This window comes from Seriola lalandi, unplaced genomic scaffold (genome assembly GCF_002814215.2).
Source record: "Seriola lalandi dorsalis isolate HSWRI2012SDOR001 ecotype SW California unplaced genomic scaffold, Sedor1 jcf7180002054918, whole genome shotgun sequence".
NCBI classification, from domain to species: Eukaryota; Metazoa; Chordata; class Actinopteri; order Carangiformes; family Carangidae; genus Seriola; species Seriola lalandi.
In genome coordinates, this window is record NW_019525470.1 from 213,233 (window position 1) to 227,815 (window position 14,583).

A 14,583-nucleotide genomic window follows, 5' to 3' on the forward strand; every position below is an offset into this window, starting at 1 on the left:
GTGATTTCAATTGGGACCCAAATTTTTTATTGCCACGGGGCCCTGATTCAGATAAACGAGGACATGACACAAGAGAGAAGAAGGCAACTAAATATTGAAAAACAGGCTGGATCCTTTGATGAGCAGAGATTCTCCCAATAGTTTGAGAATATCCTTTAAAATGTGACTAACTTCCCAGTCAGAATCATCTGTCCATGACTTTATACTCCACAAGCAATCTGTTAAAGCACTCCATCAGAAAACACTCCCACACTGAACAGATGGGAGCGTTGCCCAGCCATGGCAAAGATCTGCTTTCGACCAGGAGTGAAGCAAGTGACTGACAACATTTTTATTAATTAAATAAAACCTCAAATTAAGTGATGAGTGTAAAAATCAAATTGCATCAATTCAAAGTGTAGTGAGTCACCTATCTCCACAAATCTGGTTTTAGTATCACTTATAAAGGACAAGAGTAGTAATGGTGATTTTATTTTTATGAGTAGCTTTAGTGATAAAAAAAATAAATAAATAAACAATACTAAGACTTGAATCATAATCACATTTCTTTGGTCATAAGACTAAGGAAAAAGAGAGGGAAGCTAAAAGGAGACAAATAAAACTTTGATATGTTATCAGTGGGAGGTTACACATCAGATCACAGTTCAGCTGAGCCGAACGCCAAGAAACGCTGCGTGTGGGCAGATCAGTCGTCACGAAGCAAATCTATGAGTAATCTATTATGTCTACCTAAATGATCTGGTTCTCTGCTGAATAATCGCCTCAGTGTCTCCATATTAACACACACACACACACACACACACACACACACACACACACACACACACACACACACACACACACACACACATGTCATAGGCAAATTCACCTGACAGCAAAAACACAGCTCATCTAGTCTTACAGCTAGATGAGATTAGGCTGCGTACCTATGTGTGTGTGTGTGTGTGTGTGTGTGTGTGTGTGTGTGTGTCATGAGGGTTAACACTATCCATTGTTAACCCTCATGACACACACACACAGAGTTGCTTAGTTGAGGTGTAATCCAGATGAGCTGAGAGGTGTAAAGAGATCTGTCTGCTCACAACCAGCACACACACACACACACACGCACACACACACACACACACACACACACACACACACACACACACACACACACACTTTGATGTTATTTTTGAACCACGACTCTGGAGGTGTTGTCATAACCATTTTATTGTTTTTATCCACCGATTTCACAATATCATAGAAGATCCATGAAGATGCAAATAAGGACAAGTGCAACACCGTCACAGCCTTCAACAATCAAAAGCATGAGAGAGAGAAAGTGACAGAGAAGAAGAAAGAGGAGACGAAGAAGAAAACATTAAAACATTTGACATTTTTTGGGTTTTTTTTTGTCTTTTTTTTTGGGCATGAGAGCCCAGGCAGGCACTTTACAGCTGGGTGTCAAATCGTACGTGGGGCTGATGTCTTGAGGTAACAGAAGCACGAGCTGCATTTTAACCACAGTTCACGTCACTGCACAGGGTTCAATCCCTCTTTCCTCACACTGGGCGGCTTGTTCTACTTTCTCTAAACTATTTCTATGATGTACCATTTTGAACTTGCAGTGAGCTCAAGAAATTAAGCACACCCCACCTGTCTTGTTGTCGCTAACAAAGACGCAAATCAAATGCTAAACATTTCGAGAATGACGATCATTTGACAGAGCCCACTGAAAACCAGAGACAGCCTCAGAGATGGGAGTATGTAGCGTCACGGCTCAAGGTTATGTATTTCGCAGGCGTAAGTCCTGGTGTGCCGGCTTCAGCTAAAACTCAATCATTTGCTACGGTTGTTGTCCAAAAGAGTGCTTACTAACTTGATTATACCATCCACCCGTTGGTCTCCATCAGGCAGTGTGGCAGAGTTACCATCTGGTGATGTTTAGGGTGGAAATGTCAGATGGATTCCCACGTCCACGTTTTCTTTTTCTCCAATATGATGGAAATAGAGGTCGGTTTTGATTCTGATCAGGTTTACATTCATACAGTCACAGGGGGGACAGAATGATTATTATTAAACATAGTTTACATTAACACTCAAGTCTAGAGATTTCAATTTATTCTAAAGGTCCAAATTGGCTGTGCTAGAAGTAATGACTGAAGATCAATAAATATTGTCTATAACCTTAGTTCGTTAAATGTTTTTTTTTTTTTATATTTATTTATTTATTTTGTTGTTCTTTAATTTGCTAAGAGAAGAAGTAGCTTGGATTAATGGCTGCCTAATGATAGCTTCCAAGTAAAGAAACACCAGAAAGTGTGAGTTGGTCTCTAGACGTTTCTCTATGTCAAGTACAAAACGGTCATCATAGAAAGAATCCACTTCTTACACTTTGCTTTCTGCTGTGTGAGGATCTGATTTACCACAAAGACATCTGTGTGCTCAAGAGTGTGGAGCAGTTTGGGGGACATCAACTTTGCAATATACACATTTTGAGTTAGTTTCTTCAGTGACAGTAAATGTGACCTTGGTCATGCAAATATACTTAGACATTCTGCTTTACATTCAAGGATACAACACAGTTTTATCAAACTCACTCAGGTTTTTGTCACAATTTCAGTGTCTGATCGGTGCTTTGGTTCGACATCAAGTGTTTATTTCAGAGGTCAATCGAGAGTGCCGCTTTGTTTAGGTTGGAATCGAAAGCGCTGCAACTTAACCGTGCAGGACTGTGAGGTGTGTGAGAGGCTACAGCAGGAGGAGCAGACTGGCACAGAGCGACATTAGCAGAGATACATTACACAATATACATTTATAAGACCACTGTTTTACCAAAACATGGTATGCAATATAGAAAAACGTAAAAGTACACGGACATCACTCAACAGGATCGTATAAGTTAAAAATGAAGAAAACTCATTTTGTTCCCCATTGAGTGTTGAAATCAGTGTTAGCATGATAGCGTCTCATAAATCAGTTTTAGCGTTAAACACAACCAGCTGGACACAAGATAAAGAAAGACAGAACTTTGTGTCACTTTGTTGTAAAATAAGTAACCCTTATATACGGCGCCATTAAAGGCTCCTTCATTACTGCATTCAAACCCATCAAAGCCTCCTGCCTGAAGGGCAGTAGAGTTAACCGGCCCAACAGATGATGCCCCACAGCAGAGGGTGGTACATCTCACCAGAGCCCGTCACTAATCTATTATGGAGCTCTTCCATAACAGTCCCGTAAAGTTAAACCACCCATGCAGCCTTCACTAAAGTGATTCCGTGACTAAACTCACTGTATCTCACTGCAGAAGTAAACACATGAGCGTGGACACCAACACAAAAATCAAAACAGATACACCACTCTTAACGACTTAACAGCTCCACCTTTCAGTCCAGCAGAGAAGCTCCCATCCCCCACACAAACAAATATACTCCAATATGATATGCCTTTAAACTCCTGAATCGACTCCTAAATCGACCTATCAAACACGACCACCCATGGCCGGCTTCTCCCAGTCACCCCCCTCACTGTTTGGGGCTGGAGGGATTGGATCTCTGGGCGGCGTGGCAGGGGTCCAGGGACTCCTTGGTGGCGCCGCCATAGACATCTACGTCGTGGTCGGTCCAGGGGGCGATGTTGCCGAGCGCCGAGGAGCTGCACTCGGCCAGGGCGGCCACCTCTGCAGGCTTCAGCACCCGATCCCACAGGTTGAACTGGGAGAGCTCCCCGACCAGGGCCTGGGAGGCATCAAATCGCCCCCCCAACGTATCCTTGGGTAGGAAGAGATGGGGAAAAAACAATTTATCACGTTTGTGGTGGGAACAAATGAACAGGAAACCAGAGTATGAAAAGAACTTGTAAGTACGTATATAATAATATACATATATATATATATGTCAGCTTTGTAGTTTACCCTCCATCAGTGTAACAAAACATTTGAATGACCGGCGAGAACACGACACGTTTTTTGGATTTATACTAAAATTAAAATGAAAATGCAGATGAAATTTTTATCCATACACAGAAATATTGTGCTTTGATGATTTCCCCCTAAATAAGATTTAAAAAAGTGTTTATCCTCCCGTCAGAGAGCCCTTGTGAGGGGGATGTCCTGGGATTTTCGAACATGAAATCTGCTCAACACATCCACCCAGCAGCAATTCATCATTCATCCACAACACAGATTAATAAAGCACTCGCTCTCTCTCCCTCGCTCTCTCGCTCTAAAAAATATCCATTAAATCAAGTCTTGTTGCATCATTGCAGCATCTTGCAGAACTGGACTCAGCTGTCTGCTTTTTATCCTTTATGCAAGGACGATGAGCTTTGGGTTGTTCTTTTGACACCGGGGGGGGGGGGGGGGGGGGGGTAATGTCACATTTCATAATGGTTATGTAATGTGGGTGTCTCGCTAATGAAGGAGAGACGCAGCCCAGTGTGGCGATAAACACCATTAGGTTTCAGTCTGTTCATGTGTGAAAAGCTATTGGTGCTCCCTTAAATTAGCTCTTTCTCCACCCAGTTGTGTAAGGCGTCCGTCCATCTGTCCATCTGTCCATCCGTCCATCCATCCATCCAATCTTTTCCTGGCCCAATATACATCAATCCATCAATCATCCATCCATTCATTAGTTTGCTCATCCATCCACCCATCCATTTGTCCATCCATCCATCATTTTGTTCAACTATCCATACCTGAATCTTTCCATTCATCAGTCTACCCACCAATCAATCCATCCATCCATCCTTCTATCTGTCAATCACTCTTTTGATCCATCAAACTGTTGATCGATATGATCGATTCAGCTGTCCGTCTACTGTATCCATTCCTCCGTGTATCCATCCGTCCATCCATCTCACCTGTTCCTGTCCTAGTATGAGGACCCCTCCTGGTTTGATGGGATGCCAGGCAGCCAGACCCTCTCCCCTCCCCTTCATCTTCCCCCCCTGGTAGGCCTTCCACACTCCGTCCCTCAGGGTCCAGCTGACACAGATGTGCTGCCACTCGTCCTGCGGTAGGGACAGAGGCAGCTGCGCCACCTACAGGTCAGAAAAATACAGTTGGCCGTGGTTAGATCTTTCATTACAAGGTGAGTGAGTGATTCCAAGTTCACTGAGCTACAACACATCAAGCGATTGCGGCTGGATATTGGACGAGTGTTGGCAGTAATCAGGACAGAATATGGACACACTGGTGGTTTATGTCAGCACAACTGTGCCCCGAAGACAGTCCCAGCCTTCCTTCCACCACAGTAGCAAACCCCCCACTCCTCTGCAATGGAAACTAGAGGCGAAAGCACTATAAAACAGGTAAGCATTATTGCAGGACATAAAACAACAGCTGCAGAAAGACTGCCTCTGTACGTGTGCTGTTGGCCCATCACAAACACGACAAAACAACCGAAGACACGGGTTTGTGTCGGACTGTTGCACCATTTTTATTCAAGGCTTTTATTTCGGATGAAAAACATTATATATTAAAGTCATATTCCCATTTGTTGGTGTGTTTATTCTGGGGCAAATCACTGCCCTTGACATTTAGTTTCTAAGTGTTTTGGTTTTTTTTTTTTCTTTTTTGTAGTTTTAAAATTTTAATGTGTTGTTCAAGAGGTCCATCTGTTTTACTACTTTTTCTGTAGCAGCAGAATATAGGTTTTTTTTGTTTTTTTTTTTAAACCAGTGATGCATTAAATGGATGGTAAAGCTTAGACGGGGATCGACACACGTGCACACCTGAGGCTATAGTGTATCTGGAGAACCTACCTAAAATAAACTGTAAACAACATCGTACCCACTGAAACAATTGGTGATATTTTCAGTTGCACAGTTTGTTCTGTTCGTCACTCTGGAGACGTCTGTCACAAGTATGAACATGTTTTCAGTGCTCATTTGAATCAGTGAATTACAACCAGCCACAAACTAGCTCGCACCGTCCTGTGGAACAGCATAACAAGCTAATAATGATTTCCATTGCAGGCTTTTGCTTGACTAATTATAAGGAAACCTGCGGGGTACAAAATGTTCTCTTTTTTTCTTCTTTTTCTGTTGTTTTTTACCAGAAGCCATTAATTTCCATGCATAATATACAATGTCACAATTACTTTTTTCTGTCTTACAGCTTCACTTATCTTCTATTTTTTTATCTTTTAACCACTTGAGGTACAATCCAAACTCCCGTACCTTGTCGTTGATGAGCAGCTCCACAGGGTTGTGGACTCCCTGTAGCAGCACCAGCTCGTTAGGCTGCCCCGGCACTGAGTAAGAGAAGGGGGTCCCGATGCCCCCTTCTTTGGCCTTCAACCATACACAGGCTGTGAAGGCATACATCTCAGTTATCTCTTTTCTCACCAGGCCGTACATGTAGTTAGTCCGCATGGGGAAGGAGAGGACGAAGCCATCGGGGAACGACGGCTCTGTCAGCGCTTCGGAGACACAGATGAAGGAGATAAAAAGAAAAAGTCAGACGGCAGAGAGAGAGAAAACAGGGACCAACAATGCTTTAATGGCCAATTTATACAAGGACACTGGTATTTCTCTTCTTGTCCCTACCGGTTTGTGCACACAGTGCACGCACAGCGCCTGGCAAGAGCTCAAGTGTTACAGTTAATGATCCGCCTCTATAAGTCAAGGTTCTTAAAGCACAGATGCAAGTGGAGACAGTGGGAGAGGTTGGAAGAATGACAGAGCTAAAGAGAGAATAGAGAAGTGCTTTTTCTTTCCTTTTAACCTTCCTCTTAACACATCACGAACTCCCATCTCTCCCCTACTGCTTCCACTTCACCTATTGCCAGCTCTCTGTTTTTTTCAGTGGTCCACCTGCAGTTACCTTGATTATCTATGGTAGAAGAATTTCACGAACATACAACCAATGAAACGACTCCAAAACCAATGTGACGTTTCCAAACTACATTACTGATGACTCAAAATTAAGGAACCTTAAAATAAACTCCTATAATTATAAAGATTTACAAGTTGCAACTGAGGGCAGCAAATGACTTCACGTCATTTTATTTCCATTTCACTTATTCTTTGCTGTGTCATTTTTATTTTCACCTCCTAGACCTATTTGACATTTCACAACCTTCAGACCTCATTAATCACTTGATTTTAATCTACAGCTTATTCTCTACCGCTGTGATGAAGCAGTTTGCCCACAGTGCTCATTAAAGTTTCATTTTAGCCTTCTCTTGCAGTTCTCTCATGGAGGTCAGCTTGGTGATGCTGTTGTTTACCTCCTGCTTGTGCTCATCCATATGTCCCTTCCTTCATTTATTTATCCACCACCCCCACGTCTTTGCTCTCTCCCCCTGGACTCACTGTGTTCCAGCTCAGTGACGCGGTGGCTGACGGTGTCGATGCCCTGGTTGATCTTCTCGTGTTGGCCCTGAGTCTCTTTCCTCATGGCCTGACGCTCCTTCTCCAGCATCTTTATCTTCCTCTCCAGCTCCCCCTCCAGGTCCTCTACCCTCCAGGTGCCCTTTCCACGCCCGGGGGAACCCTTGGTTGGGGGTTTGGGCGCAGGGGAAGCGGGGGAGGCGGGACGGCGACCCCCTGGGGTGGCAGCTGCAGGTGGGGAGGAAGCACTGCCTGTGGGTGGAGCGGGAGCCCTGCCGGTGTTACCAGGCGGGCTACTGCTGCTGCCGCCGCTGCTGCCGCCGCCGCTGCTGCTGCTGCTGCTGCCACTTGTGCCCACAGACGTGTCGGTGAGGTTCAAGGCAGCTGGGCCTATCTCCGCCTGCAAGACAGACACATGAAAATAAAGTAAAGTAGGTATTTAAATGTCAATTAATAAAAAATGTCTCACTAACAGTTGGATGGATGACCATGATATTCAGCAGACATGTTCATGTCCCCCTCAGGATATTTGAAGCGCCTTATGAATTAGATTTTGAAAATTCAATTTTCCCCGTGCATGTGTATGAAAAAGCATGTTTGCTCTTCTAACGTCATAATAAGCTCTGAGATTCCCTTTTATAATTTTGTCCTTCTGAAAGTCTAAAGATCAAAACACTTGGCTTTTCAATTAAATCCTCACGCTGCACTCAAACACTGCAGAGCCTTCCTTTCTCAAACTGAAATGAGTCACACACAGTCCATTTGGACATCTTTGCTTTCGTCAGTGTGTCCAATATCAATAATTATATTGATAAATTTGTGTAATTATGCCTGTTGGACAGATTGTGAGGGGTCAATATAATCTTTGAAAGTGGACATCTGGTCCAGATACTGTACTTTGAAGGCAGAGTGTTTGCGAGTGCTCATCCCACTTGTTTGTGATTCCAGGGAACAAGCAGAGCCTATTTCCTGTCTTCGTTGTCGTGGCATAAATAGACGCATTAAACTATTCATGACAGCTGTGGCGTTTGTTATAAACTGAAATGAAGCTGAAGGAAGAGGAGTAACATGATGAAGCAGCAGCACAGCGAGAGGTGTTGTGTTGATGATAGTAGTAGCCCAGCAGTGGCGGTATTAGTATTCATAGCAGAAGCTGAAAAAAAGAAGGTGTTGGTGAAGCAGCAGAAGAAAGAAAGAGAGAGAGAGAGAGAGAGAGAGAGTGAGAGAGAGAGATGCTGCTGTTGCGAGGGCGATATATAATATCAAGAGAGTTGCTGAGGCAGGACTGGATCTGGACGTCCGGGATATAAATTCACACTGACGGAGACAACCTTGTAACTGGCTGTTCTTGAAGAGGCCTGGCAGTGATGCAGCAGTGTCCGTGTGTGTGTGTGTGTGTGTGTGGTTATAAGCCTCTCTATGTCTCAATCTCAGCACACACACACAGGCTGAGAACCTGACTCCCCCACCACCAACACCACCACCCTCTTTCCTGTCCAGCCAGCCTCATCTTTTATTTATCTCTCTATCCTGCTGTTGGATGCGGAGGTAGAGGAGCCAGAGAGAGAGGCGGCTCACACATGGGGAGGGGGAGGGAGTGGGGGAGGGAGTGGGGGGGTGCAGAGGGATGAGAAGGCCAGCAGGTGGAAAGATTTCCCTTGGGTCCGTGGGGAGCGTGCGCAAGTCATGAAGAGTGTTTGTGTCATGAGTGACTTGTCAGAGATGAAGATAAAAGAGGGAGAGAAGGTTAAAGAGGGGGAGGGAGGGTGATGGAGAAAGATCAGGCCACATAAGATGATGAACATTAGACGCCACAACAAACGCCTTTAAAGCTTCTCACTGCCATTATTTCTGCACGCAGCCAGTGTGGCTGTGGGATCTTTCCATTTAGGTAAATAACAAATTCTGAGAGGATTATTTCTCCACTTTTACCAAAGAGGTCTTAAACTGCACTTCAGTGAATAAACAGTGGGACAACAGGCTGTTTAATGGAACTGACACAGGTCTAATTCAGTCACTGAACGACAGTGGCTAATTCATCATTTTGGTATCAGTTCAAATCTCCTGCTGCCAAACAAAACTCCAACAGGAGGCAAACAGCAAGAACAACAGGTTTTGCCAAAGTTTGCGTAGCCTGCGCTCAGTGTCTTTCCACTTACCTCGAGTTTCTCAATGCGGTCCTTCAGGTCCATGATGGCCCTGGCCAGCTCCTCCACAGCCCTCGCCGTCTGCAGCTGCGCCGCGGCGGAAGAGCTGACATCATCCCCGGCCATGACGCGGCGGTTGCCGCTCCAGACCCCGATGCTCCGCTCCGGGACGCTCCTCTCGTCCTCCAGGCCACTCTCACACTCGCTCAGCTTCCCCGTCAGCTCCCGGATGGTCCTCTGGTCCATGAGGATCTGGTCGTTCTGCTGCAGGACCATCTGCCGGAGCTCCTCCGCGGTGGTCCGGAGATAAGTCCAGTCCTCATCACCGGTTCCGTACAGCGGCTCATCCGCCTGCTGCTGCTGCTGCTGCTGCTGCTGCTGCTGCTGCCGCCGTTGCCTCAGATCTTTCGTCTTGCATTCTCCGACCGGTACAGGTGTGCAGATCAGCCGGCTGAAGCTGAACTGTTTCGCGGACCCCCCTCCAGTCTCCTCCCCGAGGTTGAGTTCGTTCAGAGTGGGAACTTCCAGTCCGATGCCTCCCAGCCCGTTTCCTCCATCGTAGGACTCGGCGCCGTGGAGGGCACCCAGCGGCCCGGCGTGTGCCACCGACCCGTGCTCCAGGGGCTGGAGCAGCGTCTCCGATGTCAGGGTGCCGTTGTCGCTGAGAGGCGCGGCGCGTTTCCGGGGATAAACACTGGCGATGATGCAGATGACCGCGCCGAGGAAGGCCAGAGTGCCCGCTCCCACAAGCACCACCACGAACTTCATTATGACTGTGGGGAGCGACGCAGAAGATTAGGCTTCAGAGAAAAGGCTGACATGCACGCAGCTCTGTTTCCGATCCTGAAAGAGGCTACCGAGAGCAGCACCCGCACAGCAGCCTGCATCACACCAACATAACCGCGACCTTTAATTCGATTAACTAAAGTAGTCTGACATCTCCGGTTAACAACACAGCGGTTACCTGTAAAAGAATGGGGGCACTTACATAGAGGAGATGTTTCCCAGAGGCGCTGCTGTTTTCCCCCTTACCGCCCTCTGCGCGTAATATCGGTGGCACCTCGCTGTCTGGACCAGAGATGCTGCCTCTCCGTCTCCGTGTTGCTAAGCTGCTCTTCTCCGTGCGTTACCATGGGGACCGCGGGAGAGGAGGAGCGAGGCTGTAGGCATGCGTCAGTCAGAGCAGAGGTGAGCCTCCAGCAGCAGTGTGAGCAACCGAGGCTGATGGATCAGTGTGTGTGTGTGTGTGTGTAAAAGACTAAAAAAGAACAGAGAAGGTCACTGAGAAGTAAAAGTAAGGAAGCAGTTTCTACATGTGATTTGACTTGATTCTTAAATTGTCTTTAAATTGTCTCCTCGTGGTTGTACATCTCTGCCAACAGGAAATATGGTCACAATATCTGAATTTGAAGAAATTCCCTCGAGGGTCACGTCCACGGCCAAAACATGTCCCTGGCTCTGGCTGTCGCTGCGTGGAGGGATAATAAAGTTGTTTTGACACTTTCACTTTCAGTTTTTTCAGTCTTGATTAAATCTATCACAAAACATCCACTCACAAGTAAATAAATAGACTTAAAATGAATATAAAAAACTCAAATTAAGAAGAAACGGGCCACCAACTCCCACAGTGCACACCCTCACTCATTTCCCTCATACACCTTTACATGCACAATACACACACACATCTGCAACAACACAACTACTTGGTACTGAAAGTGCTCTGAAAGTGTCAATCATACAATATGTTAAGTCTGCATGTATTCACAGAGGTGACAATAACACGTTTGATGTTTAAAAAAAAAAAAAAGAAAAGTTCACTGCCAATTTACAGAGAGGAAAGAAAACAGGAGCCTGTAGAACCGAGGCAGAAGAAGAGAACAGAAAGATCCAGGGTCTTAAACACTAAGGTTTGTGGACTGAGTAGGAGGAGATCAAGAATGTGTTTTTCCCCCAAGAGGCAGTGCTAACTAAAATTTCCAGCACTGCTGCCAACAGATATGATCTGACCCTGACACAACAAACAAACATTCGCTCTCAAAAGTTTTTCTTCCCATGCTGGATAAACCATTTTTAGACGGTTTGCTCTTGACATTAGTCCAGATTAAATCAAATTCTCTGGTTTGTGGTACCTATGGGAAATGATCTACTGCCAGTCAGGGAAGCGAATCTGCCAATTAGCACAACATGAAAGGAAAAACTGAACCTCGGACACACGACCTTAGATACAAGTCTGTGATTCTTCATTTGTTCCAGCAGTTGCTTTGTGATGAAATGCCAAAATTAACTTTGTTTGTTCGTGAACACACTTTCCTTTGACCCGCCCATACTTCACTTTGTACATTTTCCAAAATACCTGGCAACAACAACTGAGCGACAACAATAATCCAGAAGCCGTTCGGGCTGAACAAAACAAAACAAAACAAAACAAAACAAAACAAAACAAAACAAAACAAAACAAAACAAAACAAGAGTCTACTGCTGAGCTAGCAGATCTCTGATGCTGTATTTAGGCACAGCGATGCTCTGAGCTAAATGCTAATATTAGCATGCAGCAGTGTATTCAGAGAGTATACAGATGTTCACATTTGGTTATGTTGCAGCCTCATGCTTAAACTAGAATTAACATCTCGCAGTTGTCTGCCCGACGCCACTCAGACTAGGTGCGGAGTCATATCAATCTAAAGTCACCGACAAAGCAAAAACAGAATTTTATAAATTGTTTCGCAAATTTTTAAAAAGGAAAAACTGAAATATCACAGTATTCAGACATTTAGAATTTGGTTCAGGTTCCTCCCATTTCTCTTGATCTTCTTTGAGATGTTTCTACACCGTGATTGGAGTCCATCAGTGGTCAATTCAGCTGATTGGACATGATTTAGAAAAAAGGCACACGCCTCTCTATATCAGGTCTCACAGCTGACGATGCATAGCAGAGCAAAAACCCTGAGACGGAAGGAGCGGCCCGTAGAGCTCGGGAACAGGATTGTGTCGAGGCTCATATCAGAGGAAGGTTACAAATCAAATTTCTGCAGCATTAAAGGTTCCCAGGAGCACGGTGACCGCCACGGTTCTTCAATGGAAGAAGTTTGGAACAAGCAGGACTTTACCTACAGCTGCAACTGCAAAAAATATCCAAATTAACTAATTCAGGTGGAAATGGTTTGCTGGACTTCATATACCCGTGAACTGCAAGAGAGTGACTTGTATGTGTGTGTGTGTGTGTGTGTGTGTGTGTGTGATGCTTTCTAGTCTGTACTGTTTGTGATCAATGAAAGAGCCTTGGTATTGATGCGCTGCTGTTTTTAGATTCTTTCTTCTCCACTCTGGTCCCCTCGTCTCGATGTGTCTTGAACACGCTCCTGTAAAGACAGAAGACAGACAAACAATCACTTCGATGATCACTCCACATGTGGATGATTCAGTCATTCATTGACTTTACACTTCAAATGCAGTTTGAAGTCAAAGGAAATACTGATTTGTATGAAATTGATTTTTCACCAACTGTTATGATCATATCTGCACATTACAGGCATTGGTGGAAAAAATACAGTCAAGACTGGAAGTATTTGGACTGTTAGACATTTTTTGTTCCTGATCAGTTTGAAATAAAATAATGAATTTAAGTGCCAAATCTCAGCTTTGATTTGAGCAGGTTTACAGCAATATAGAAATAACTATGCCCAAATTTCAGTGGGTAAAATGTGATTGGACTCTTGCCTACTCAATGTTTACGAATAGATCGAAAGAACGACTGTGAGTATTTACACTTCACGTCCCTGCTCTGCATGAGTTCCAGAGTTGCTCCCAGTCCTGGTGGATAACTGATGTGGAGGCAGTGGCATGTTGCAAACATCAGTACAAGGACATCGCCAAAATTGGGAACACTGCCATTCACGATGGTCTGGTCCACTGGAACCATGAAGAGTCCCAGCTGTCGGGGGAGGACTGCATACGGTAAACACATTTACAGTAAAAAAACATCACGACTGTCAAAAACCACAACGAGGAACTACTGGGAAAAAAATATTTCACCATTATTTGGCACGACAAGAAAACTCATATTCAAGTTTTACCTTAACTTAATTTTCCACTCAATTTTGTTAAAAATACACTTAATGAACTTTTCAAAATTGCACTTAAATTCTTGCAGATTCTTCAGTTATTTCTTTTTTCCGATAGTCACATGGTAAATTTTCTGTCTGCACAAAGATGCATGGTGTGCTTGGAAGTTGATTAACTTCAGATGCCAAACCGTGAAGATCAGCATCTAGATGATTCACTTTGAGGATTTCCATGCACTCTGTGTATACTGTATGTGTACTTCCATGTGTACTAGGAACTTCCATATTCTGTTCTTCCTACGGGACATGAGGCATGAACCGACTCGTCCACATTTACTTGACACACAGTCTCTGTCAACATCCACACCCTGAAGTGAGCCATTCAAACAGGTAACAGACTTCCTACAACAGTGCAATTGCGTTTGTGTACCGGGTTTATTTTCTAATTCTAATGTCTAATACAGGACCTCAGCTCATAAATATCAAATTCGGGTTTCAGAGGGGAAAACAAACAAAAACCCATCTAGTATCTCCCAGTTAATATCATGATTTGAAAAATAAATAATATGGACGCTTCTATTAAATTCGAGGGAGCTGGTAAAACCTTTATAGCTCTACTTCAAATGCTATTAGGTGATCAATTTTTGTAGTTTGGCTGTGGGAGCTGAATTTAATAGTCTTTGAAATTCTTTGTAAGCCTCACCAGTCGCTTATTTTTCACTGGACTGGGTTGAAATTTGTCATATGAGGACACTCAGTGTTTTTTCCTTACAACATTGTTGACACGGCTACAAACATTTCAAGCAATAACAGTCGACAAAGCCTTTTGTTTTCATACAGCACGCACTTAATCGTTTTTTTGACAGTTTGCCAAATTGAGCGCGGTGTCACACATTCTGTCCTTCACTTTATTTTCACTTTCTTTAATTATGTTTTACCTTATTTTTGCACAGATCCTGCCATACCTCCCCTGGTTAATTAAAAGTTGCTACGCAGGTAAAATGGCGTCTTATACCGTGGCAGACAGGAAGTGGAAGAGCCGGGGGGGGGGGGGGGGG

General features: G+C 44.4%; 1 protein-coding gene across 2 annotated transcripts; it reads right to left on the reverse strand.

The window, feature by feature from the left end:
* Positions 1 to 1,194: 1,194 nt before the first annotated feature.
* On the reverse strand, positions 1,195 to 11,864 carry nptxrb (neuronal pentraxin receptor b). Of its 2 annotated transcripts, XM_087169859.1 has the most exons (6): positions 10,453 to 11,863; positions 9,477 to 10,237; positions 7,300 to 7,717; positions 6,163 to 6,404; positions 4,843 to 5,022; positions 1,195 to 3,752 (listed from the first exon to the last, which is right to left on the reverse strand). In XM_087169859.1, exons 2-6 carry the CDS (start codon positions 10,230 to 10,232, stop codon positions 3,507 to 3,509), a joined length of 1,842 nt encoding a protein of 613 aa, XP_087025985.1. In that variant the 5' UTR covers positions 10,233 to 10,237; positions 10,453 to 11,863; the 3' UTR covers positions 1,195 to 3,506. The 2 variants fall into 2 exon arrangements, with proteins under 2 accessions (XP_087025985.1, XP_087025986.1); XM_087169860.1 differs by having other exon boundaries at positions 9,477 to 11,864.
* Positions 11,865 to 14,583: the final 2,719 nt, after the last annotated feature.

What these genes read in the sequence shown, in the direction of transcription:
- nptxrb (XM_087169860.1), bottom strand. Translation starts at nt 10,232, where the DNA reads ATGAAGTTCGTGGTGGTGCTTGTGGGAGCGGGCACTCTGGCCTTCCTC. An exon ending in ACCGCATTGAGAAACTCGAG is followed by an intron (nt 7,718 to 9,476) that starts GTAAGTGGAAAG and finishes TCTGTCTTGCAG; the next exon opens with GCGGAGATAGGCCCAGCTGC. An exon ending in TCATACTAGGACAGGAACAG is followed by an intron (nt 3,753 to 4,842) that starts GTGAGATGGATG and finishes TTCCTACCCAAG; the next exon opens with GATACGTTGGGGGGGCGATT.